The 24,930-nt window shown below is 42.4% G+C and overlaps 5 protein-coding genes across 10 annotated transcripts in view; 2 read left to right on the top strand and 3 right to left on the bottom strand.

Annotated features, from left to right (window-relative positions):
- LOC106568034 (connector enhancer of kinase suppressor of ras 2) overlaps positions 1 to 9,970 on the bottom strand; it is a 77,404-nt gene extending 67,434 nt beyond the window's left edge. The window contains exons 1-3 of one of the 2 annotated variants that reach the window (XM_045692308.1): positions 9,660 to 9,970; positions 3,133 to 3,296; positions 151 to 353 (exon numbers count right to left, since the gene is read on the bottom strand). In XM_045692308.1, coding sequence (XP_045548264.1) covers positions 151 to 353; positions 3,133 to 3,296; positions 9,660 to 9,726 — 434 coding nt within the window. In that variant the 5' untranslated portion in view covers positions 9,727 to 9,970. The remainder of the gene's footprint in view (positions 1 to 150; positions 354 to 3,132; positions 3,297 to 9,659) is intronic. The other variant, XM_045692307.1, reaches the window with a different exon arrangement.
- Positions 9,971 to 11,528: 1,558 nt separating this feature from the next.
- LOC106568053 (TLR adapter interacting with SLC15A4 on the lysosome) lies at positions 11,529 to 13,739 on the bottom strand. 2 transcript variants are annotated; one of them, XM_014138052.2, is made up of 3 exons: positions 13,433 to 13,739; positions 13,041 to 13,178; positions 11,529 to 12,856 (listed from the first exon to the last, which is right to left on the bottom strand). In XM_014138052.2, exons 2-3 carry the CDS (start codon positions 13,168 to 13,170, stop codon positions 12,165 to 12,167), a joined length of 822 nt encoding a protein of 273 aa, XP_013993527.1. In that variant the 5' UTR covers positions 13,171 to 13,178; positions 13,433 to 13,739; the 3' UTR covers positions 11,529 to 12,164. The 2 variants fall into 2 exon arrangements, with proteins under 2 accessions (XP_013993527.1, XP_045548262.1); XM_045692306.1 differs by lacking the exon at positions 13,433 to 13,739 and having other exon boundaries at positions 13,041 to 13,423.
- A 1,309-nt stretch (positions 13,740 to 15,048) lies between these two features.
- LOC106567805 (SH3 domain-binding glutamic acid-rich-like protein) overlaps positions 15,049 to 24,930 on the bottom strand; it is a 10,222-nt gene continuing 340 nt past the window's right edge. The window contains exons 1-5 of one of the 3 annotated variants that reach the window (XM_045692305.1): positions 19,127 to 19,414; positions 18,772 to 18,905; positions 17,199 to 17,384; positions 16,861 to 16,941; positions 15,049 to 15,484 (exon numbers count right to left, since the gene is read on the bottom strand). In XM_045692305.1, the coding sequence (XP_045548261.1) occupies positions 15,449 to 15,484; positions 16,861 to 16,941; positions 17,199 to 17,384; positions 18,772 to 18,816 (348 nt within the window). In that variant the 5' untranslated portion in view covers positions 18,817 to 18,905; positions 19,127 to 19,414 and the 3' untranslated portion in view covers positions 15,049 to 15,448. Of the gene's footprint in view, positions 15,485 to 16,860; positions 16,942 to 17,198; positions 17,385 to 18,771; positions 19,415 to 24,930 lie in introns of those variants that run through there. The other 2 variants (XM_045692304.1, XM_014137560.2) reach the window with 2 other exon arrangements.
- hmgn7 (high mobility group nucleosomal binding domain 7) lies at positions 19,487 to 22,691 on the top strand. The gene is made up of 6 exons (XM_014137561.2): positions 19,487 to 19,681; positions 20,535 to 20,561; positions 20,865 to 20,894; positions 21,438 to 21,485; positions 21,661 to 21,777; positions 21,974 to 22,691. The coding sequence occupies exons 1-6, from the start codon at positions 19,667 to 19,669 to the stop codon at positions 22,001 to 22,003; spliced, it is 267 nt and encodes an 88-aa protein (XP_013993036.1). The 5' UTR covers positions 19,487 to 19,666; the 3' UTR covers positions 22,004 to 22,691.
- LOC106567804 (bromodomain and WD repeat-containing protein 3) overlaps positions 24,734 to 24,930 on the top strand; it is a 23,198-nt gene continuing 23,001 nt past the window's right edge. Inside the window, exon 1 of one of the 2 annotated variants that reach the window (XM_014137557.2) lies at positions 24,734 to 24,891. In XM_014137557.2, coding sequence (XP_013993032.2) covers positions 24,858 to 24,891 — 34 coding nt within the window. In that variant the 5' untranslated portion in view covers positions 24,734 to 24,857. The remainder of the gene's footprint in view (positions 24,892 to 24,930) is intronic. The other variant, XM_014137558.2, reaches the window with a different exon arrangement.

Below are 24,930 nucleotides of genomic sequence, written 5' to 3'. Positions count from 1 at the left end.
TGAAAACCACTTTGTGGAGGTATGACGGTACGCCCTCGTCACGGTGTCAGTGTAGTTTCGCTGTAAGTCTAACAAAACCGGGATGTTCCGGTGCATAAGCCTCCACCTCCACTCCCACCCCCCCTCCCCCAGGGCCGAGGTAACACCCACCTGTCCAGCCAGGCCAGCAGGTTCTTGGCTGCTCCGATAAGGTCCACTACAGAGGTGAGGAAGTCGTTGGGCAGCCTGCGGGAGGCCCTGCCGTCATAATGGCCGCCTCGACGCCTCCCTGTGATGAAGTTTTGTAGGTTCTTTGCTGAGGCATTAAGCTTGTGGGATAGGGTACGTAGGTTCTCAGTCTCCAGTCCATAGTTCTGGAATAAAAAGTACAGTATGCTCATTGATCAGTACGCTCCCAGAAGTGTTTAACTTTAAAGTTACGATGTCATTGTCAAGAAAATGTGGATACAAGGAGAAATAACAGTAACTTCCATGGACATTGTGGTGCCAGTCAACGTTGAATCAGTGCTATTTCCACGTCATTTCCTTGAAATGATGTGGAACCAACGTGGATTATACATTGAATTGACGTCTGTGTCCCGTGGGGTCCTTGTATTTGATAGCTCATACGAAACAGTGCTATAGCAAATGTATAGTGGATATAAGATCTAAATGGCAGAGATAAATAGAGACAAAGTCCCTCCAGTAATATAATCTCATCTTTACCTCTTCATTTTTCCACCATACCAGGTTGACTGAGCTGTATCTTTTTGATCAAGTTATTCAAGTAAACATAAACTGATGATTGCCTCATCAGAGACACATTAAAGACCACTCATCTGCTACACTTTCGTTAAAGTGTACAGAGCATCATGCCGTATTCCACTCTAACCGGAATGTAGGTTGTGTGTGTACGATACTCGTCACAATGGTGTGTCTGTTGGAGATGTGCGCCTGTGTGTGAATAGCTGTCTCTCATTCTGCGGGTCTTGTTAGCAGTCATCGCTGTCACCATGGAGAAATGCCTCCTTCCTGTCTAACTCATGACTATGTAGCTTAGCCAGCCCGTTTGCCATGGTGACTCCTGGCTTTGTCACTCTTAATTACACCGAGCCCAGTGTTTCCATAGCTCCTTATTCCCTTATTGATTTTCCTCTTGCTTCATTAAAAATATCAAAGTAATACACTGCTGTCTGATAGCCTTTATGGGGGCTTCTCCATCACTAGTCGGTTATATACGTTAATGCAGAGGATGACGAGACAAAAGGCGGGTGAGAATTAAATATGCTTTACATTCATAGAAATATGCTAAGCAACACTATAATAAGGCCTTGTCTTGGCAGTCGACCCACTGTAGAGGAAACGCACCATTATGCTGCTAGGTGGTGGTGAGTACTGACCAGCTCAGCCATTTCCCTGCTATCTCCTTCCAGTGAGCCATTCAGGCAGAGAGAGGCTTCACTGCATGGAGAGGACACTTTCTTCTGATTGCTGCAATGTAATGGGAGTAAAACCCCAGTTGCCTCAACAACTCAGCAGCAGAGCCCTGTCTCTGTCTGTCTGGTCACTGCCGACTGATGAACAATTATCTAACTCCCAGCAACAAGCAACCCTCAGTTTGATGTCAAAGTGAGTCAGCAGTCACACTGACACTAAGCCAGCATTTTCTTTCAATCCATCACACTCACATAATCAACCCACCTAGGAGAGATTAATTCCTAAAATGTATCTGTTGAGAGGCTTGTCTTTCGCAAGCAGAGCAGAGAGACTGACATCTATTCAGTTGACATCCATTTTGGACGGGCCATGTGATAAGGCTGTGTGTGTGTGTGTGTGTGTGTCCTGTCCCTCCCGGCCCCTCCACCTGCAGCTCTCCCCCAGTGCAGTCATTACTCATGTCAGCCTCCTCTCAGCAGTGACGCAATGTTCAGCTCTAATGCACTCTGCCAGGATCAATGGGGACATGTCCCAGCAGCCAATGAGAATCACAGCACATCACCATGCTGGAGATGAGATGCAGAACACACACTATACTGTGTTAACGCATATGCACACACACACACGTTCACACACTCAAACACACACACTCACACAGTCGCACACCTATATTATAGCCCCCTATGTGAACAATCCAGTCTTCTCAACATTCACACACACACAAATCAAATTCTGACACACACACACACACACACAAACACACCCAGGCAGCCCCCACCGGACCGTCTAACTAACAGACACAGATTACATGTGTGTGGGTGTGGAGATGTTGGCCAGACAGGGTTTCAGGCAGTCCAGGCACGTTTCCCAAGCCTCTAATGATGCTCTGCTGCGGGCCGCTCTTTCACAGCGAATCATACACTAACCTCAGCTAGCTCCACACACGCCGCACACACAGGCAGCCTCACACGCACACACTCCCTCCCAGCTGCTGCTTTCTAGGCCTATGGATCCATTACCAGCCCATCAGTGAGGACGTGTGCTGTGTGGCCCCTCTCTGATTCAGTCAAATCAATACACAGCTCTTAGCTTGCTCTAACAGGGCTCTTCCCAGGCCCACGCCTGACTCTCTCTGTATGACTCATCATACACCAAGGCTAACGACACCCACTTCATGCCACCCTTACTCATGTACACAGCACAGGCTCCTGCCGCTCCACCTCTATCTGCCCGTACAAGGATATATCACCAATGAATCTGAATTAGCCTTTAGCTCCAAAGGACACAAATCATCGCCTTAGCCTCTCGCCTTAGCCTCTGGCCCTATCCTTTTTAGCCCTGTTTACTGAGCACTGTACCTGACCCTCCCCTACTCAGCAAATAACATTGATGACGACTGTAGATGAAACACATGTTGTTTTTTATAATAAAGGGACACTTTTTACTAAATTTCAATCTTGTCTGTCATGCCTTGCCATGCCTTGTCTGTCAAATGGTGCACAAACAGATCTGGCAACTAGGTTAGCTGGACATCTCCTGCATGTCTACTGTGTTCTTCCAGTTCGAGCACCTTGACTGCACTGGCTTGGTTGCACTGGAAGTCATCGATAGTAAAGTTGTTCCATCATGTCTGTGCACCAGACCTCGAACTCTACAGTCCTATCTCCTGACCATCCTTCCTGACTCCAACTCTTTATGTCTAGAACGACTACTCACCAGAGCACAGAGTAGGTCCACAGCCTCCAGGATGAGCTCCTGGTGTCCAATGCGGGTGACCCCCAGCTCCTCCAGCTCCTGATGAGTGATGTGGAGCAGCTGCTCCCCATTGATCTTCTCCCGCTCAAAGTTCTTAATGTACTGTTGCAGACAGTCATCCAGGCCTGCATGGGGGACAGACAAGAGAGCATGAGGGGGGAAACTATGTTAAGCACACCTTTGTTCTAATAGTATGTATTTGTCCCCTTTACCGTCAACATCCAAGTCATTTGCTTGGTGTACAGTGGGGGAAAAAAGTATTTGATCCCCTGCTGATTTTGTACGTTTGCCCACTGACAAAGAAATGATCAGTCTATAATTTTAATGGTAGGTTTATTTGAACAGTGAGAGACAGAATAACAACAAAAATATCCAGAAAAACGCATGTCAAAAATGTTATAAATTGATTTGCATTTTAATGAGGGAAATAAGTATTTGACCCCCTCTCAATCAGAAAGATTTCTGGCTACCAGGTGTCTTTTATACAGGTAACGAGCTGAGATTAGGAGCACACTCTTAAAGGGAGTGCTCCTAACCGCAGCTTGTTACCTGTAAAAAAAGACACCTGTCCACAGAAGCAATTAATCAAATCAGATTCCAAACTCTCCACCATGGCCAAGACCAAAGAGCTCTCCAAGGATGTCAGGGACAAGATTGTACACCTACACAATGCTGGAATGGGCTACAAGACCATCGCCAAGCAGCTTGGTGAGAAGGTGACAACATTTGGTGCGATTATTCGCAAATGGAAGAAACACAAAAGAACTGTCAATATCCATCGGCCTGGGGCTCCATGCAAGATCTCACCTCGTGGAGTTGCAATGATCATGAGAACGGTGAGGAATCAGCCCAGAACTACACGGGAGGATCTTGTCAATGATCTCAAGGCAGCTGGGACCATAGTCACCAAGAAAACAATTGGTAACACACTACGCCGTGAAGGACTGAAATCCTGCAGCGCCCGCAAGGTCCCCCTGCTCAAGAATACATATACATGCCCGTCTGAAGTTTGCCAATGAACATCTGAATGACTCAGAGGACAACTGGTGAAAGTGTTGTGGTCAGATGAGACCAAAATTGAGCTCTTTGACATCAACTCAACTCGCCGTGTTTGGAGGAGGAGGAATGCTGCCTATGACCCCAAGAACACCATCTCCACCATCAAACATGGAGGTGGAAACATTATGCTTTGGGGGTGTTTTTCTGCTAAGGGGACAGGACAACTTCACTGCATCAAAGGGACGATGGACGGGCCCATGTACCGTCAAATCTTGGGTGAGAACCTCCTTCCCTGAGCCAGGGCATTGAAAATGGGTCGTGGATGGGTATTCCAGCATGACAATGACCCAAAACACACGGCCAAGGCAACAAAGGAGTGGCTCAAGAAGAAGCACATTAAGGTCCTGGAGTGGCCTAGCAAGTCTCCAGACCTTAATCCCATAGAAAATCTGTGGAGGGAGCTGAAGGTTTGAGTTGCCAAACGTCAGCCTCGAAACCTTAAAGACTTGGACAAGATCTGCAAAGAGGAGTGGGACAAAATCCCTCCTGAGATGTGTGCAAACCTGGTGGCCAACTACAAGAAACGTCTGACCTCTGTGATTGCCAACAAGGGTTGTGCCACCAAGTACGAAGTCATGTTTTGCAGAGGGGTCAAATACTTATTTCCCTCATTAAAATGCAAATCATTTCATAACATGTTTGACATGCGTTTTTCTGGATTTTTTTGTTGTTATTCTGTCCCTCACTGTTCAAATGAACCTACTATTAAAATTATAGACTGATAATTTCTTTGTAAATGGGCAAACGTACAAAATCAGCAGGGGATCAAATACTTTTTTCCCCCACTGTATAGGATGTGGATTGTGCTGGTTTATATACCTTTCAAAGGCATAAATATGACAGAGCTGTATAACATGCAGTGTGACTGGCAGATTCAGAGTAATTGCTGTAATAAAAAAGATGCATATCAAACCCCTACCGAGCTGCTAAAAAAGTATTTTCCATTTCAGTCACTTTGTGTGTTAGTTCCTACATAATACCAGAAGCATGCTTCCAACTATAAACATGTTCGAAGTCCTGAGTGTGCTCTTACCCTCTAAGCAGAGAGAACAGACTTTTCTTTCAACTCCAGAGAACTGAGAGTCTAACAGTTGACCTGCTCTTTGTGTAGAACAGAGCAGAGCAGAGCAGAGCAGAACGGGAGCAGAGAAAAATGGGACTAGTCTAGGAGATCAACTGCTCTCACCACAGCGTATTAAAGCCATCCTTATCAGAGCACAGCAGAGCCACACAGACACACAGAGTCCTCTGCAGCATTCTGTGTTGGAGCCATGTACAGCGGGCCAGGCGGCACAGAGAGAGCGACAGAGAGAGAGGAGCCCAGATAGTAGCAGAGCAGACTAGCAGAGTCTCGGCTTTCAACCACAGCATCCATCCATGGCTCCCGGGAGATGAGTCATCTCCGGCGGCAGAGCGGAGCGGAGCGGGCCACAGCACAGAGCTGACCCACATTACACACACTGGCTGGGCCATGTCAACACCGCAGCACAGCACACACACATCCATGGACACGGGCATTCAACGGGACAAATTAGCCTAGGTAGATCAAAGGATGGTACATTCAAAGACATATGCTGTATCTAGATGGCTCTGCATAGTCTGTGCATAGTCAGGTGAATCATCTGAACTAAGTTCCCCATTTGTATGTGGCAAACACTTGTCTTGCCGTGTTGTGTGCTGCTGCCTAGTCCTCTGCTTCTCTGAGCACACAAACAGGTCCGTAGCCTTGAGACAGGTCCGTGGCCTTGAGACAGGCCCGTGGCCTATGTTTGTGGGAGTGAAATTTATGAAAGCATGATTGCGCAAGTGTGTGTGTGTGGTGTTTCTTTGTGTGTGTGTGCACGTGCATGTGTGTGCACACACGTTCATGTATCCATCTAATGATCATGAATGGCTGCTTTCATTTGAGAGCTTGCTGCTTGTGGGATTTCCATTCTGTTGCTTTCCTCTAGCTATCAAGGCTCCATGGCAACAGTTGCCGGGTGACCAAGAGGTAAGCCCCCTTGAAGAAGTGAATTATCAGCAGTACTTCATTATTGCCCTCAGACCTATCACAAAATGAAATAAGACAGGTATCTAATATTCATTCTAAATTACATTTTACCCAAGGGAATAATCCTGAGCCCTCAATGCCCTCAAAAACAGGTCAGTCCCTCCCTCTTACTCTCATGGGCATTGAACCTACTCTCATACACAGCAAATAGTTGTTATGAAATAGATACAGTACAGTTCAACTAGCTTGCCAACTGCTCTACCTCGAGCCACAATTTTGGAACATAGTACCAATGTAAGCCAGCATTACCAAGGCAGGTCCGCTGTCCATGGTGCTAGTTTTTCTTGACTGCCTCAATTGATGCATTGGTGTGTGTGCATACTTGTGTAGGTAACGTCTAATATTTAGATGTTGTTCTTTGTAACAAGAAGTACCAACCCCTAATCATAAAATGACATATTCACAATTATAGGGTCTCTATTGCCCTAATGATCTTTCCCTTAGAAAAATCAGGTGAGAAGCAACAGTCTCTATTGAGTGGAGTTCCCCTTTTACTTTACAACTGTGTCCACTGACCACCTCTCAAAAACCCCTCAAGAAGAAGAAAGCCAAAGCAACCAATAGCATACAGTATCCTGTGTGAATATTCTTTACAGCTGTGGCAGCACAAAGACATTTCTCAACCCTAACCCTAACCCTAACCCTTTCCTATCAGCATCCTCTCTCAACTTTCATATCAGCATCCTCTCTCAACGTTCCTATCAGCATCCTCTCTCAACGTTCCTATCAGCATCCTCTCTCAACTTTCCTATCAGCATCCTCTCTCAACTTTCCTATCAGCATCCTCTCTCAACTTTCCTATCAGCATCCTCTCTCAACGTTCCTATCAGCATCCTCTCTCAACTTTCCTATCAGCATCCTCTCTCAACTTTCCTATCAGCATCCTCTCTCAGCTTTCCTATCAGCATCCTCTCTCAACGTTCCTATCAGCTTCCTCTCTCAACTTTCCTATCAGCATCCTCTCTCAACGTTCCTATCAGCATCCTCTCTCAACTTTCCTATCAGCATCCTCTCTCAACGTTCCTATCAGCATCCTCTCTCAACGTTCCTATCAGCATCCTCTCTCAACGTTCCTATCAGCATCCTCTCTAAACTTTCCTATCAGCATCCTCTCTCAACTTTCCTATCAGCATCCTCTCTCAACTTTCCTATCAGCATCCTCTCTCAGCTTTCCTATCAGCATCCTCTCTCAACTTTCCTATCAGCATCCTCTCTAAACTTTCCTATCAGCATCCTCTCTCAACTTTCCTATCAGCATCCTCTCTCAACTTTCCTATCAGCATCCTCTCTCAACGTTCCTATCAGCATCCTCTCTAAACTTTCCTATCAGCATCCTCTCTCAACTTTCCTATCAGCATCCTCTCTCAACTTTCCTATCAGCATCCTCTCTCAACGTTCCTATCAGCATCCTCTCTCAACTTTCCTATCAGCATCCTCTCTCAACTTTCCTATCAGCATCCTCTCTCAACTTTCCTATCAGCATCCTCTCTCAACTTTCCTATCAGCATCCTCTCTCAACTTTCCTATCAGCATCCTCTCTCAGCTTTCCTATCAGCATCCTCTCTCAACGTTCCTATCAGCATCCTCTCTCAACTTTCCTATCAGCATCCTCTCTCAACTTTCCTATCAGCATCCTCTCTCAACTTTCCTATCAGCATCCTCTCTCAACGTTCCTATCAGCATCCTCTCTCAACGTTCCTATCAGCATCCTCTCTCAACTTTCCTATCAGCATCCTCTCTCAACTTTCCTATCAGCATCCTCTCTCAACTCTCCTATCAGCATCCTCTCTCAGCTTTCCTATCAGCATCCTCTCTCAACGTTCCTATCAGCATCCTCTCTCAACTTTCATATCAGCATCCTCTGTCTCAACTTTAATATGACAACAGATGACATAGATGTCCCTTGCCTATGCACTTCCCATGGTGTTTGGGGTGGAGGATTTGAGACTGAACTGAAGTTCCTAGTTGTGTTGTGTATCAGCTGCACAGAAGTTGTGCCGTAGGCAAGCCCTGCCCTTGGTGCGAAGGCTGGAGACACATCTGTGACAGTGGCGCCAGAGGCAAGCACGGCTGTGCACTTCTGGACTGACACTTGGCTGGCATAAACTATTGTGTACAGTACATGGGAAAACATAAACCATGTCTGTGTTGACACATCACAGCTCCTTTAGTTGGATGATAGTAGACCTAAAATAAATCCCTGTGCCCTGGTGAGAGAGGAAGTTATTAAATCAAACTTGTGCTCTGATGTTACAGTAACTGATCGGTCTTTCTTTGGAACATTATTTAACCATCTAGATAAGCATTCAGCTCCTCAGCCTCATTTTTTTTCTAAATGAAGGCTGAAAATAAAGAATTTGTTGTCAGTCAGCGTCTCGCCTTCAGAATGACAGAAGTCTGCCACTACTAAAGTAACGGTGCCCACAATTTGTTTATGGCAGGTAACAACAATAGTTTTGTCATCCATTTGGTCTTACCTAAGTGTTATTTCACCTCAGCTGTACTGTTGGCCAACACTTTAATAAAAACAACTATAGGTAAGTATGCTTTCTCTCATAAAAATCTTAATGTTATGGTAGATAGTGGAGAATTTGACTAATACTCCTGAACATAAGGCATCTTTAAAACATACTGAATAGCATAACGCCAACCATTTTGAATTCAGTATAACAGCATATCTAAAAGATGAAATTGACTACTGTGTTGCAAAAGCTGCTGTACAGTTCAATAACCTTGCAACCTGCAATATGTTCCCTATCCATATCCACAATGCTGAATTGCAGTATCAATGTAGTAATGTGAATCATTGTCTAGGTCAACACATTATCAGATGAAATAGGTTCGCTGTCCATGGTTCTAGTTTTGCGAATACCTCAATTGTTGCCAACACTGTGTGTGTGTGTGTGTGTGTGTGTGTGTGTGTGTGTGTGTGTGTGTGTGTGTGTGTGTGTGTGTGTGTGTGTGTGTGTGTGAGAGAGAGAGAGAGAGAGAGAGAGAGAGAGGGAGAGAGGGAGAGAGAGACAGAGAGAGCACCTGTCTTTATGGTATGAGGTAATCTAAATGTGAACATTATATAGGTCAACTGATTGTTTTACACGTAATGCGTTGGTCTCAGTATCTGGTTGGTGGTCTAGAAATGCGTTGCCTATCAGGCCAGGGTGATAACTACACTAAATAGCGCTTCCATCAGGGTTGGATACACAAAATGGCACACGTTCAATGTTTCAATGCAAGGAATAGCACCGTTTTAGCTCAAAACACCTCCATTGAACCATTCATTTAGAGAAAAGAGAAAAGATGTGCACATATCCATGTTAGTCGTTTCCAAATGTACTCTGTCAAGCAAATGAAAATAAACATGTTGTATAAGCATTACCTTTCATCCAATCCAGCACTTGCTTGGGTGTCCATTTGCTTATAGGTTCCATCACCAGAGCCATCATCGATGTCTTTAAATCCTTCAAACGAGGACTTGATCGAGCGTGAAAATCGTGTTAAAAATCAGAAATGTTGTATCGGTATACAAGAGAACACATAGCATAGGTGCACCTTACTGGGTAAAGGCATGGCTGGTGACAGTATCCTGGGTAAGGAATGCGATGGTGCAGTCCACGCGCTCACAGAAACGACTCCCCCGCCCATCTCTCTCTCTCGCCCTCTCTCTCTCTCTCTCTCTCTCTCTCTCTCTCTCACACACACACACAAATGTACCTGCCGACCACTGTGTAGAGAAGCGAGTCACTCTCTGAGTGAGAAACTCTTGCAACCCCTCCCTCCCCTGCACACCGCAGCATCACATGCTTCGTTCCAGAGACAGAAGGAATGGTGCAATAATACATAATTACCTGACGCCTTTACAGAGAAGCAATGGCAGCTGAGCGTGATGCATTATATTTCGATTGGACATTTCTGTTAAATATAATATCTCCAATTATAATACCGTTATTATCACAAATATCTTCACCTCCTTAACTGACGTCATTTCCAGCCCATTTGAGTTGGAACCGAAACGAATCTATTGTGTTTTAACCATTACAAAACTAGTGATGCTTGCATCAAGCCTGTATGGATACAGTATGGGGGGAAACCATACCAAACTGGGTCACCCTGAAATTCAAGTAATGATTCTAAATTGAAATAATAATTATAAAACAAAACATGAAAGACACAATTGATTGTCCAAGTCGTTTTTTAAAGTTAATTACAAAATACCTCAGTTACTGTAAAACCACATCACATCATGACAAATGGTGGGATGTGTGCTAATCACTTCTGTCTAAAGTCCCCATGCTTTATTATTAGGAAAATAAATGTAGTACATAATTATTGAGCTATAGTCTAATGAACTATTACAACTATAATCAACTATTTATGGTGTGTGCACACTGTATGAGCCTGTGTCCCACTATGGTATGGTTAATAATTCAGTCCTTGCTATGCTGGGCAGCATGATGACACATCTTTACCTAATACTGTACCTGCTAAGCCTGTTACTGACTCCTTGAAGATCTGGCCATTTCTTGTATCTTTATTCAAGTCTCCCCATAGGTTTCACTTCATGGTGATAAATGGAATAAACCTCAACATTTTCTTCTGCAAAATGATCAGAGGTATGGGAATAGTCACACACACACTCTCACACACACACACACATACACACACAAACATGGTCACCACTCTCCCTAACCATTACCCTCTCCTCTGCTGCTCCAACAGTGCCATGCTAATAGTCCTTGGCATGGCTGCTGTATGACCCAGTGGCTCCCGACAGGGTGTGAAGTGGTGGCATTGGCTCTCACTCCTGACACACACTGGTTTACTGTTAATCCTCTCAGTCTAGTTCCCAAGCAGCATGCCACTATGATCACTAGCAATGCCCAGATGGTCCATCATAGCAAACCCCTAGAGTAAACATGTGCTTAATGTTGTTCAATACTGTTTTCCACATTAGATGCACCCAACAGAAAGAAAAATGCATGCATACCTAACACATGCTATCACATAGTCACACTCACGTAAACCCTGACAGCCATACATCCCTGCTGAGAATTCTGAAATTAACCTACCCACAAGTCATGCCAGTGATCCAGATGGATATTTTACAAATTAAGATCAAGAGGCTCACTCAGGCAAAATATCAACCCACCATGGCTAAACCAGTAAGTGTATATTATAGTCAATTACAACCCCCATTCCAATGGCCAATACAGTTTATTCTCCACAAGACATGACTGCAATAACTCAGTTCTTTAGCATATTAATATTTATTATTTATTCAGTCAGTCGCATTCAAGATTAAAACGCATTAGAAATGTGGCACAGCATAATATGTTTATCTGGCACAGATGTTGTGTAATATGCTTTCTTGTCAAAATGCAATGTGACACTTGCAGTAAACATGCAATGCTTATGTATGACAGCAGGTGGCAATATTTTCCTGCTTTGACAACCAAGATAGGAAAATAGCTTTTTTATTTGGCGTTTTGTAAGTCTGTGTTTAAAACAATATAATTTCAAATCAGCAGTATCTGTGAGGAATAATTTCGCAGAAACAAGATTCTTTACAAGATATGCTCACAGTTCCCTGTTTTTCTACTCTTTGTCTTTAAACTCGAAAGCTTGACATTGTCTCAGGCACCCAAGCATGACATTATAGCAACTGGTTGCATTTATGTAGTAAATATTTTGGACATTGTGGCATTTTCTAAAGCTATTTCTTTCAACAATTCAACAAAATGAGGGGATCTCCTTCCCAACCATCAATTTAATTTTCCTCTTGAATGCAATACAACTGACCACCAAGTATAGATTCAGTGGAATGCTTTAGCATTGTCAAGTACGTTAGAGTTGGCAGACAAAGTAGAAATACTGCTGGTTTCAGTCAGGTGGGCTTCTTCCTGGGCTCAGGGTTAGGGATGCGTAGGTTGGAGATGCGCAGGTCGGGAGAGCTGAAGTTGGAGCTGGCCACGGTGCAGGTGCTGAGGTAGTGGATGACGATGCTCTGGGCCGTACTGGAGTCTAGGCCGTGGTCCTGACAGAGATACTGGCTGAGCTGCTTCACTGGTTCTGGTACCAGGCCCTGGGGAGGGGTCTGGACCAGGGGAGAGCTGCCCCGGGCCAGGCTGTCCTGCATATGCTGTCTGTACACCTCCAGCAGCTTACTCTCCAGGTAGCCGTTCAGCATAGAGTTGGACAGAGGTTCTCTGTTCAGGGTGATGATGCTGCTGTCTATGACCAGGTTACCCTCATCCTGCAGGGTTTGGGACTCCACCCGTACCCCAGGCTCCACAGGCCCTGTGGGTTCCAAGGACTCCAGCTCTCCCAGGTCTTGAGATTGAAGAAGTGGCCCTTGGAACACCTCACTCTCCAGCCGCAGGCTCATTGAACTCCTGTTTCCCACATGGTCTCCTCTGAGCTGCAGGTCAGGGTAGTCTTTGCAGAAGGTGGTGCAGCACCAGGAGCGATAGAGCTCCAGGTCACCATAGTTGTCACTGTGGCTATTGGGGATGGTGAGGGCATCACTGGGCCTGGTTGTCGCTCTAGGACCAGACTGCACCAGGCCTTCCATGTTTCCTGTGCAGCCCACACACCAGAAGCACATTTTTAAATTTGACGTTTCCAATCAAAAATGAATGAAATGATTAAACATTGTACTCATGCCTGGATGCACTTAATCTCATATGAACCTTCTAAGATGCAGCATAGCCAACTGATCCAGTGAAGCATGCAGTATTTCAGACAAATCCAAAATGCTTACCTAACATTGAACCTTGGTTCAGAATGATATTGGGAGCAGGGTGTGGTGGACGTTCCTGAGCCTTTGTGAAATCACAATCACAATCCTCTTTCCTGTACCTGAAGACTCTGATGAAGGCTTCTCCCAACATGACAACCACTACACAACAGTGCATATTATCTCAACACAACATAGCAGCAAACCACACCAACTAGGACTTTCAATTGTGTATTTCCACAGATTTTATTCCAGGACTAGCATTAATCTGGTTCCAGGAAACCACCCAAAAGTATTATGCTACCATGACATAGCTTATCAGGCTCAAAATATAAATAAATACTCAGTTTCTCTTACCAGGTCATATAAAACATAAATAGTATAAAACACAGGACAGGTGCTGAGAATATCCCTACCTCTGTTTTACAATAGATGATGTTTTCTTCAGTCTGTCCACTAATACAAGGTTTACAAGTTAGCTACAAATGTCTCTGACTGGTAAGCAGCCACGGTATTGTGCTGTCCCTATTTGTACAGAGCATCTGAGTAGCAAATGTTAAAAACAGGAAGTATTGTCAGAAATAAAGTGAGAACACTCACTACCCCTGCTCTTCAGCTGCTGCCTTCTGTGATGTAACACATCAGTTTTAGAATGTAAGGAGAACTGAAACAATATGTGACGCGGTGGCGGTCGGTGCTGTTTAAGGTGAGGGAGGACGATTCTTTTTTTTTTATGAGCATGGCCTTATTTCTTTTACAGCATATTGGATGACTGTCATTCATATTCCATTCACGCAGCTCAGTGTAACATCAATAGGTTTAGGCTACTACATGATGCTGGAATTTTCCATATATCCATCATGAGGTTGCTACAACATAGCCTATGAATGAAAGTTTACAATGTAGGTGCACAGGCCAAGAGAAAAATTAGAGTAATCAAGGTGACAGACAGTGACACATTTAACACCACCTTGCACACTCTTGCCTGCATCTAGCTGATCTAGGGTGTAATCATTAGTCCAACAGTTGCAAATGAGAGTTTCTGTTGGTCAAATTCAGGTCTGTTTAGCCCGGTTTGGTTCCGTTTGCTTCCATTTAAGAAAAGTTTTAACAGAATCGACAGAATTAATACACCCCTGATCACATGCACAACACAGTTCACTTTCATAGCAGCCACATACAAACGGCATGACCACATAATTCTTTCTCGCATCTACGCGCTCTCCTCCTCTCACCTTTTCCCTTCGTTTGTGGACTTCAGTGCACAACAAATCAGCTGTCTGTGACCAGGCGAAAATACCTTTCCAAGTCAAACCTTAATATCATAACCACTACACACAGCCTACATCACTGTCACCATATTAGCTAACGTCATAGTCAACATAGCTACTAAAACTAAGGTGTTAGTAAACCCGCTACGATAATGCAGTACAGTCAGCAAGCAATTTAGCAGTTACACCGGCAGGCCCCGGTGGTAATAAATCAAATCAAATAAAAGGCTTGGAAGAGTTCCAGTGTTGGATAGCCATAGCCTGCTAGCTAACATAGCATTCCTGTTTGAGCCGGGTGTTTAAGTAGGCTAAACTAGCTAGCTGCATTCGCTAGCTAAGTGAAAGTTAAAAAAGAAATACTACGAAATATAGCTAGCTCTCTCTCTCGCTTCTCCTTCATTTTTAAATAAATTTGTTCAAAACTGTTCAACTATAGTCTTTCTCTCTTTGAATCAACTTCACACCACATTTTATGCACTGCAGTGCAAGCTAACTGTAGCTAATGCTTTCAGTACTAGATTCATTCTCTGATCCTTTGATTGAGTGGACAACAAGAGCTCTGATAGGTTGGAGGACTTCTTCCAGAAGGTTGTCATAATTACTGTGTATGTCTATGGAAGAGGATGAGAACCATGAGCCTCTTAGGTTTTGTATTGAAGTCAATGTACCCAGAGGTGGACGGAAACTAGCTGTCTTCCGGCAACACCATTGCGCTACAAGAATAACAAGGAAACTGGTTAATAATAAGATAGACTGAGTAGTAAAGTAACACTATTTTATTATCAAAGATGAAAAATATCTCATTGAATTAAATATTCTCATATGTGTAAAGGATGTCTATATGATCTACTAAATGCCTAGTATTTGAGAACTCATTCTGCCTTGATTTCAAAATCATATTGAACACTGGATACTGCCCAGCATTGGCTTGAACTATTGAAACAGTACAAGGTTATCACTTTAAATACATTGTCATACAACACAACATTTGGCCATGCTCTGTTGGTCAATTCGATACCAGTCTGGTTACATTTTACAACAAAATAAAGCTCTATGATTGGTCTGAGAAGACGTGTTCCAGACGAGCACTGGCAGGCTGCTGTAGAGCTGACTGGAAGACGCCAGGAGAGGGCACTGTGGTCCGCTAACCAAACCATACGGCTACTGATGCTCCTGTCTGGCTAAGGCCTCTGCTTCCTGTGGGTGGTATGAAAACAGTGCTTAGAAAATGATACAAAACCAGGGTTGAGACCAACTGTAATTATGCTTCCACCAAAAGGTTCATGTCATTTTAAAAACACAATTGTGTGTAAGTGTTGTAATGATATAGTACAGTAGTCAACAGAACAGTCTCGACCTGCAGCTTAAAAGCAGGTCAGCATTCATTGCCTCTATATTGTGCAACAGAGCTGTGAAATACATGGTAAAAGAGGAAACACTGCCTGGGAATTGGAAATAACATGGAGTTCTTACAACTAACTACTCACAACTACTCTGTCCCTGTAGGATCAACAATGTTATTGTGAATCAATAACTACTTTGTTATTACGAATCAATTTGTATTGCATGCCTCTTTTGTGAGGTATTTATATTTTCCTGGACAAAAAGCAAAACATTCATTAAAGGGGCAATCTGCATTTGCTACATCCATTTTTGGACTTATAAATTAATTATATGTCCCTGTTGATTCTTGAAGATTATAATGTATACATGCCTTATGACCTTATATCAACTGTTGTACCCCATCGGAACCCAAAATATAAGCTTGTTTTACTCAAATTTTTGTAAACAAAGTAAACACTATATAGCCTCAAAACATGGTTAAAACTATACTTTTTATATCATGGCTTGTCAGTCATTGCATCCATACCACTGTCTATGAAATTGAGAGTGGTTATATTTTTATAGCCCCATCCCTCAGCTTTCTACTGAATCAGTGGAGGGGAGAACACTTTGTTAATGTTGCAACTGCTGATTGCCGCTTTAAAACTCACAGTCATTGCATAATGGCCATTTAACATACATTCTGAGACCTCAGAGAGAAGTACTACAGGTAGAAATCTAAATATAAAGGTAAAGCCACAGTTGAACCAGATACTAAACACGTGTTCAACACATGGAGATGAATTGCATAATAACATGCCACAAAAACCTTCCTCCAGAACATGAATTTACATTTCATAATATATCATGGGTGTTAGTCACATGCTTTTGAGCTTATTTTTGGGACAAATGTAACTAATAGACTGATTGTGTTGTAGTCTAACTGTGTGGTTGAATATCATTGTCTTACGTCAGATGTCATCACTCTTACGTGACGCTCTTCCCTCAACCGATAGAACAGTTATTTAGGCCACACATACCCATTGGCCAAAAATAGCATTCCAGTCATTTTATAATGGCTGTATACAGCTAGGGCCAGAGGGCAATTTAGGACCATTTTTTATTTTGTAAGCTACAAATTCAGCAATGTAAGGTTCACTTCAAAACAACAAGCAATCAATTAAAGGTAAATGGACTGGTCACTTGTGGCTGTGACAGACTGAGTATGTCCATAAGACCATTGTCTTTACCTTGGAGCCTAGAGGGGCTGTTAGGCCCAAAAAGGCATACACTGCGTGCTCCTCACGGGCATCAAAGAAGGCCTCATAGTTCTGTAATGACAATAGAAGGGAAGCTGTCTCACTAAGTACGTTTCATTAGGTTATCACACAAATTGTTACAGAAGGTACCGGGCTGTAATATTCTCATGGAGTATGTTGAGAATGTGTACTTTCAATTAGAACAGAATAAATATTAACCAGGCACTCACTATGCAGTTGCAAGCCTACTGTCCTTTGACCTCTCATCATCAGTTCCAGATAGTAATCTTCACTACACAGTGATGGGGTCAGTACAGTACAACACTCACCCCACAGTATTGTTCTTCATTAAATATCTGTGGAGGCAGGGGGACACCCGTCGTTGGTCTGAAGTCTTCAGGTACGTTCTCCCTCATCCACTTCCTGTTGTCTTCACTAGTGACGATGTCACACTCCTCAAAGTCAATCTTGTTGACAGTTAGGAAACCCATGATGTCTTGCTGCTGCTTCTTAATCTACAGGCAGAGAGGGGATATAGAAATTCAATTAGTTAATGTAATAATGATACAATAATAATACGGTTTGGGTGGCGTATGGGGAGATAAGCCTCTATTCACTTTGCAGAGCCTCTGCTGCCCGGCTGCATTCTACATAAGAGCCTGAGGACTGAGACAGACCCAATAAGGCCTCTCCACAACCAGGATCAGCTAAGAAGTCAGGCACAGACCAAATATGGCAGCAGGATGAGAGCCCAGTGTTCCCATGCTACCACTTATGTTCTGTCTAAACTGCGCTGCGTGACTTTAGTTAAGAATTAGAGGAAGAATACTTTGGAATATGACATCAAATTATATAGATGAAACATGTTGTCAACTCTTGTACACAAAGAAGCCTGGCTTTACAATTAGGTATACATAACAATTTCTGTATGGTCATTGTTGTGACTTGCAAATTCACAGTAAGCAATAATATCCATCTTTCAGACCAGATAATTCAGAGGTTGGCTGAGGCAGTCGTTCTGTAGCCATTGTGCTTTTTGACTGATTCTTTAGAGGGTGACGTACTGTAATTGGGTGAAGTATGAAGCTCAGATGCCCAAAGACTGATCCTGTCCAGCTATTCTGGCCCAGAACACCCCTGGCAACAGTAGGAGTGTTGTTTTACAGTATGTAGGGAAGGAGTGGTGGGACAGGAAAATGGAGGAAGGTGGTGGTGAGGGAGTCAACATCTGCTGGGAGAGTCTAATTAAGCCTGACCCCTCACCCTCACCGCTTGGACTAAAACAGTTGCTTGAAAAAATCTGAGATGTTTCACCAAGTGCTTCACCTAAACATTCTTGTCTGCATGCTCACTCATAAAAATACTCCAACACAGATGGGTTTGAGCAGGAGTAAGTGACTGCTATTCTTACAGACAAATATGTGACTATGTATCCTCTTATATTATACTGTGTTGTACCTGCATTTTAGATACAATACAATCATAGCATTGTGCTAACACTATACAAATGAATACAATAATAGTCATGACAAATCAATATCTCCAAAATGGCAGGTCCTCCTTGTTTTAGGGTCATTACAATATGCATTGTCATGCATGAGAAGCCTATAGAATCTTGTGTATTTGTGCAGCTGTCAGTCCCAGCTTCTACTCTATCGCTTGGGACATCCCATGCACAACTTGCACAACTTTCAAAAGCAAGTTTATGTCGACGCTAATTCAAAACTCGATAGAGCTTATTTCATGATAGTATCTGCGTAGCTACAACAGAGCAATAGTACACTCGTATGAGCCCGCCACACCTACCTAATCATGCAAATACAAGTCATTTGAATTCGCCAAGAAAATGAACATAAACAGTCAATAGGCTACAAAGTTTACTCAATACTCTAGGTTTCTTACCGCTGTCGATCCAGAGGATGATGCTATAAAGACTTTTATCACCATGGCTGTTTGATTCACTCCCCAAAACCAAGTGAACGGTGCACACTGCACCAACGTCTCCAAAAGCTCTCGTTCTCTCTCTCGCTCTCGCTCTAACAACAGATGGAAATCAGTTATCTAAAATCAATTGGGAACACTATGGAAATGTATTTCCAAAAGCGTTTGATTACGTTCATATTTCTTACGCCTATTTACATAGCCTAATAAACACATCTTCCATATATTTAAAGTAAGACTTTAAATAAATATACACTAAATAAAGCAAATAGACATATGCTCTGACATAAAGAAAACACAGTAATAGGTTTACAACCCACTAGCTACCCAATGTAGGCCTAAAGCGGTCTGATAAGAGAATATAGCCCTATCAAAAATCCGGGTGATTATTTGGCGGCATTGTTTTCTTTTTAAGAATAGCCTATTTTACTTCCAATATTTTAACGATTTCATCTCATGGTGGCTGTTCAACACTAAGCGTATGAATGCAAGCAGAATTGCAACATTAACGTCTGTGATTTCTTATATTTTCTTGCGCCAGTCCGTGAATAGGCCTAGCTGTTACAAATGATAAACACGTCATTCACTTTCACTAGGAATTTCGCGCGTAAATGAACTACATTGAAAATCTGTTTCTTTTGTGACACCTTGTGCCATCCTTTGATTGGCCAAGCATAACATCAGTCAACATTTAGCCGCACCTACCCCCACCCCATCCAACCACTGGGTTTAATGTGCTGTATCTTTACTACAGTATTAATAAGAAGACGCCAGTCTCTGCAAACTGTGAACTCTGAATCACAAAATATAGCTATATCTTTAGCTTCTATTAAAGAAGAAAACCTACAAATCCAACATGCCCAAGAGAAAGGTATGTAGAGAACCTAGATTACAGTATGCGGATATACTTTTTGCCCTGTATAAATCAGTCTTGATATTATGAAGCCTTCGAGACAACGGAGATTAAATACAAATCTGACGTATGTATTTATGTTCACTCTTGCAAAAAAATCATTTGATATAATTATTAGATTTTTTTGGTTTGCAAAGAGCGTCTTATTTCGCTGAATTTAGAATGTTTTGAGGGATTTCTTGAGAGGCGCACACAATCTTCTGTCTGGTCTGAAGTCAAGCTGGATCTCCATGCTATTGAAACCACAAGCAGCCATGCTTTGCAGTTCCTACCCACATCGCGAACACAGCCAAACAAAACGGATGCCTTTTGATAGTTAGACCGTGTAAATCTGCATGTAAAGGGTACAGAAAAATAAAGTAAAAACTCTTCTTTTCTTCCTCAATATAATTTAATTCTAAGACCGTCGCAAAAATGATAATTTTAATGTTTTCTTTGTTCGCGTTAAATGGGTGCCATTGCGCCTTCTTATCGCCAGGGGGCGGAACACAGTTGATTCTGCCCCTCCCCCTAAAATACATTTGGTGAAAACAGATGAGGACTAATGTCCCAATGAAAAAAAATAACCAGGTCCACTGCTTCTTCTACTCAACGCATAGAATACGAAGCGCAAATCTAGAATGAGTAGAGGCTGGCTGTATAGGCCAAGTGTAGGCTATTGCCAATGTTTTCAAGCGGCTAAGTTTCTGTGAACTTGCAGTTAAACATTTTAGACAATATTTAAATATTAATAAATATATATTATGTTTTAGATATGCATGCTATTGTTTCCAATCATTTTGAGGAATGTATTTTTTCATACATTTTGCAGGGAGCCGATGGAGATGTCAAGGAGGAGGTAAGTGATACACACACACAAAGACACACACATGAATATCACCGTTGTAGAATAGGCTACAGGTTGCAATCTTCACCATTATGAAAATCATCACTAGTGATTACTGGTGATGATTTTATCACATTATTTGCTCGTAAAAACCTGAAAATATGAAATTTGTTGAAAAGTATAATGCATTCTTGAAATAGTGAAATATTCAATTGTCTGCATTATGAAGATGAAGCAAGCATCCTCATTCAATTCCTTTTTAAATGCTTTCACACACCTTTGATTGAGTAATATTATTCTCTTTCCTTACATTAGCCTTCAAGGAGATCTGCACGGTTGTCATCGGTGAGTACATTTTGTTTCTTTAACCTTTTGGAAATGTTATATGTATATAGGCATCAGCACTACAACTATTTAACCTTTAACTAAAAATCGATTTTCTTCTTTTCAACTATCAAATCAAATCGTATTTGTCACATGTGCCGAATACAACAGGTTACAGTGAGATGCTTACATACAAGCCCTTAACCAACAATGCAGTTTTAAGAAAATACCCCCCAAAAGTAAGAGATAAAATAAGAAATAATTAAAGAGCAGCAGTAAAAGAACAATAGCGGGGATATATACAGGGGGTACCGGTACAGAGTCAATGTGCAAGGGCACCAGTGTCGAGGTAATTGAGGTAATATGTACATGTAGGTAGAGTTATTAAAGTGACTATGCATAGATAATAACAGAGAGCAGCAGTAGCGTAGAGGGGGGGGGGCAATGCAAACAGTCTGGGTAGCCATTTGATAACTTATATATTTTTGGTTCTGTTTCATGGTATGCCATGCATTGCTTTGAGAATCTATTGTATCAATATACTCTTCCTTCTGTATTTTTCAGAAACCAGCCCCTCCCAAACCAGCACCAAAACCAAAAAAGCCAGCTAAGGTAACACTTACCTGTCTTCAACGTCTACTCATTCAATATAATTATGCATGTCAGGTGTTTAGCATGTTGTCTTTTCGGCACATTCACACCCATATTAAGTGTCTAGACAATTACATCATTCTGAAGTTCCAGGCAGAGAAGATTTGACAGATATGCATGTAAATTGTCCCCACAGAAAGAAAAAGAAGTAAATGACAAGAAGAAGGAAGACAAGAAGAAGGTGAAGGCAGCAGCAGTCGAGGAGCCTAAAGAGGAGACCCAGTCTGAAAATGGCGAGACCAAGACAGACGAAGTATGTCATGCCATATCATTGATTGTTAATATAAGACGATCATTTTTAATTGGAATTATTATCTCGAGAAGGTTGTTTTTAGTTAGTTGTATCTTTCTATTTCTGGAGGCAAATCCATCTAAAAACATGAATCATTCAGGAGTCTCAGTGTCTCACGGTGAATGGCTCTCAAGGTCTTACTTTTGTCATCTTACAGGTAGAGACTCCAGAAGAGAAGACTGAGTAGCACCTGTCCTGTCCGTCCAATCCCCTCCTGTGTATGGCCCCCAAGTCTCATGTGTTTTCCCTAAAACCTCCATTACCTTATTAACAGAGGAATATTTTTATCAACAATTTTGTAATTATTGGTACAGGTTTTTAGCACAAAACAAAGCTAAATATGGAAGATTGTTCTGTTGTGCAGTGGTCATATCAAGTGTTTTTAAGCAAACATAATTACGGTTTCGTTTTTTTATTAGTGTTGGTACCTTGTTGGGAGCTCAAAAAATAATGCTGGCTGGCAGACTAATTGCAGGTGGTATAGTATCACATTGTAGGTTTGCCAACTCACAACATTTCACTTTTGTTGGTGGTTGTATTTTTACCCTTGATATGTGCAGTGTTTTTTCTTTATGTGGGGGTTTACTTATTTTCAACGTGAATGTCTGTAAGAGGAATTTAAATATTGAAAAAATATTGAAAACATTCCAGGCTTAATAATGATGTGGGCATAACTGCTTTTGAAATAATCTTGCTCTGAATTATTTTGATGACAAATTATTTTAACGGCAGAAGAGACTTGTTGGAAGTCGCTAATGCTTTTTGAAACAAATGTTGGGATTTTTTATTGAAATATGCCGCCATCTGTTGTGTTCCCACTGAAGTTCTGGATGTCTAATTGGAATTTAATAAAATAGTAATTGGAATTTTCCTCATGAGGTTGCACTCTGTCTCATTACTTTACGTGTCATTATTACTGTATCATTACCATATCATATATAAACAAACAATAATCTTAATACGGATGCAACTAATGACTGATGGAAAACTTTTGGTCAGAGGTAGCATTTTGCAACCTACTTTCTGGATTTGTCTAAATGTCTTAGTCACTATTTGCTGACCAAAACTCAAAATGAGAGTAAATGGACCCTAGGTACAATACATGACCAAAAGTATGTGGACACCTGCTCGTCAAACATCTCATTCCAAAATCATGGGCATTAATATGGACTTGGTCCCCCCTTTGCTGCTCAAACAGCCTCCACTATTCTGGGAAGGCTTTCAACTAGATGTTAGAACATTGCTGGGGGGACTTGTTTCCATTCAGCCACAAGAGCATTAGTGAGGTTGGCCACTGATGTTGGGCAATTAGTCCTGGCTCGCAGTCAGCATTCCAAAGGTGTTCGATGGGGTTGAGGTCAGGGCTCTGTGCAGGCCAGTCAAGTTCTAACACACCGATCTTGAAAAATAAATTCTGTATGGACCTCGCTTTGTGCACAGGGGCATTGCCATGCTAAAACAGGAACAGGCCCTCAAACTGTTGCCACAAAGTCTGAAGCACAGAATCGTCTAGAATGTAATTGTATGCTGTGGCGTTAAGATTTTTCTTCACTGGAACTAAGGGGCCTAGCCCGAACCATGAAACAGCCCCAGATCATTATTCCTCCTCCACCCAACTTTACAGTTGGCACTATGCATTGGGGCAAGTAGCGTTCTCCTGGCATCCGCCAAACCCAGATTCGCCTGTCGGACTGCCAGATGGTGAAGCGTGATTCATCACCCCAGAGAACGTGTTTCCAGAGTCCAATGACAGCAAGCTTTACACCACTCCAGCCGACCCTTGGCAAAGTGCATGGTGATCTTAGGCTTGTCTGTGGCTGCTCTGCCATGGAAAACCATTTCATGAGGCTCCAGACAAACATTTATTGTGCTGACGTTGCTTCCAGAGGCAGTTTGGAACTCGTTAGTGAGTTGCAACCCAAGACAGACAATTTTTACGCGATTCAGCACTTGGCGGTCCCGTTCTGTGAGCTTGTGTGGCCTACCACCTCGCGGCTGAGCCATTGTTGCTCCTAGACGTTTCCACTTCATAATAACTGCACTTACAGTTGACCGGGGCAGCTCTAGCAGGGCAGAAATTTGACGAACTGACTTGTTGGAAAGGTGGCATCCTGTGACGTGCCACGTTGAAAGTCACTGAGCTCGTCAGTAAGGCCATTCTACTGCCAATGTTTGTCTATGGAGATTGCATGGCTGTGTGCTCGATTTTATATACCTTTCAGCAACAGATGTGGCTGAAATAGCCATATATAGTGTATCATGCCAGCTTACTTGTATAGAGCCTACAAATCACCACAAAGACATGATTATCTGTCTTGCAAAAGCATGCAATTTTTCAGCTCTATACATCATAATTGTCTTGACATGAAAATTGGTAACCTTGCTCTAACTAGGCCTAAGTAGTGTTTGGCAGTACCCATTGCAGGGGCATTATATTTGCCATATGGTAAGTTTTGTGCTTATCTGAAAATAACCCTATAGTTGTAACTCAATTTTAATATTTGGAAGTAAAAGTGAAGGAAAAACATTAGATCAACATCCATGAAATCTCATCAGCAGAATACAATAGGCCTTACTTGTTCGTTTATTTGAAATGACATAATCTCAATACCCCAGAATATGCTCTACTCTCAGACAAATTAATTGAGGTCGATAAAAACAACTTTGATATTTACAAATATGTCCTCAATAAAAGGTCTCTGTCCTGGGCTCGATTTCCCAAATACATTTTAAGGATAAATTAGTCTTTAGACCCATAACGATGAACTAAGCCTTATTAATAAGATGCTTTTGGGAAACCGGGCCTAGTACTGTATGACCCACTATATGGTATGACCTCCTCACCAAAACCAGGTGGTATGGCCACCAGGTGGCTCGTGCTGGAATTGCACATTTTCTGTCATTGGTCGCGGGAGGGCGCTAACAAAGCTGTGAGATAGCTTGAGAAAGGAAAAGGCCAAACGCTGGGAAGCAATTCAAGTGGCTATTTTCCAAATACACCTAAACATTAGTGAATCAAATGTCGATGTTATTATCAAGTGATGGCAGAAGAACATTGTTCACAAATCGAAGCTGGTGAGTGTTAAGTGTCTAGCTATTTCTCTATTTAAAATA

Source organism: Salmo salar, chromosome ssa13 (assembly GCF_905237065.1).
Source record: "Salmo salar chromosome ssa13, Ssal_v3.1, whole genome shotgun sequence".
Classification (NCBI taxonomy): Eukaryota; Metazoa; Chordata; class Actinopteri; order Salmoniformes; family Salmonidae; genus Salmo; species Salmo salar.
Note: the sequence above shows the minus strand (reverse complement) of the source record. Positions and strands in the feature narration are given on the sequence as shown.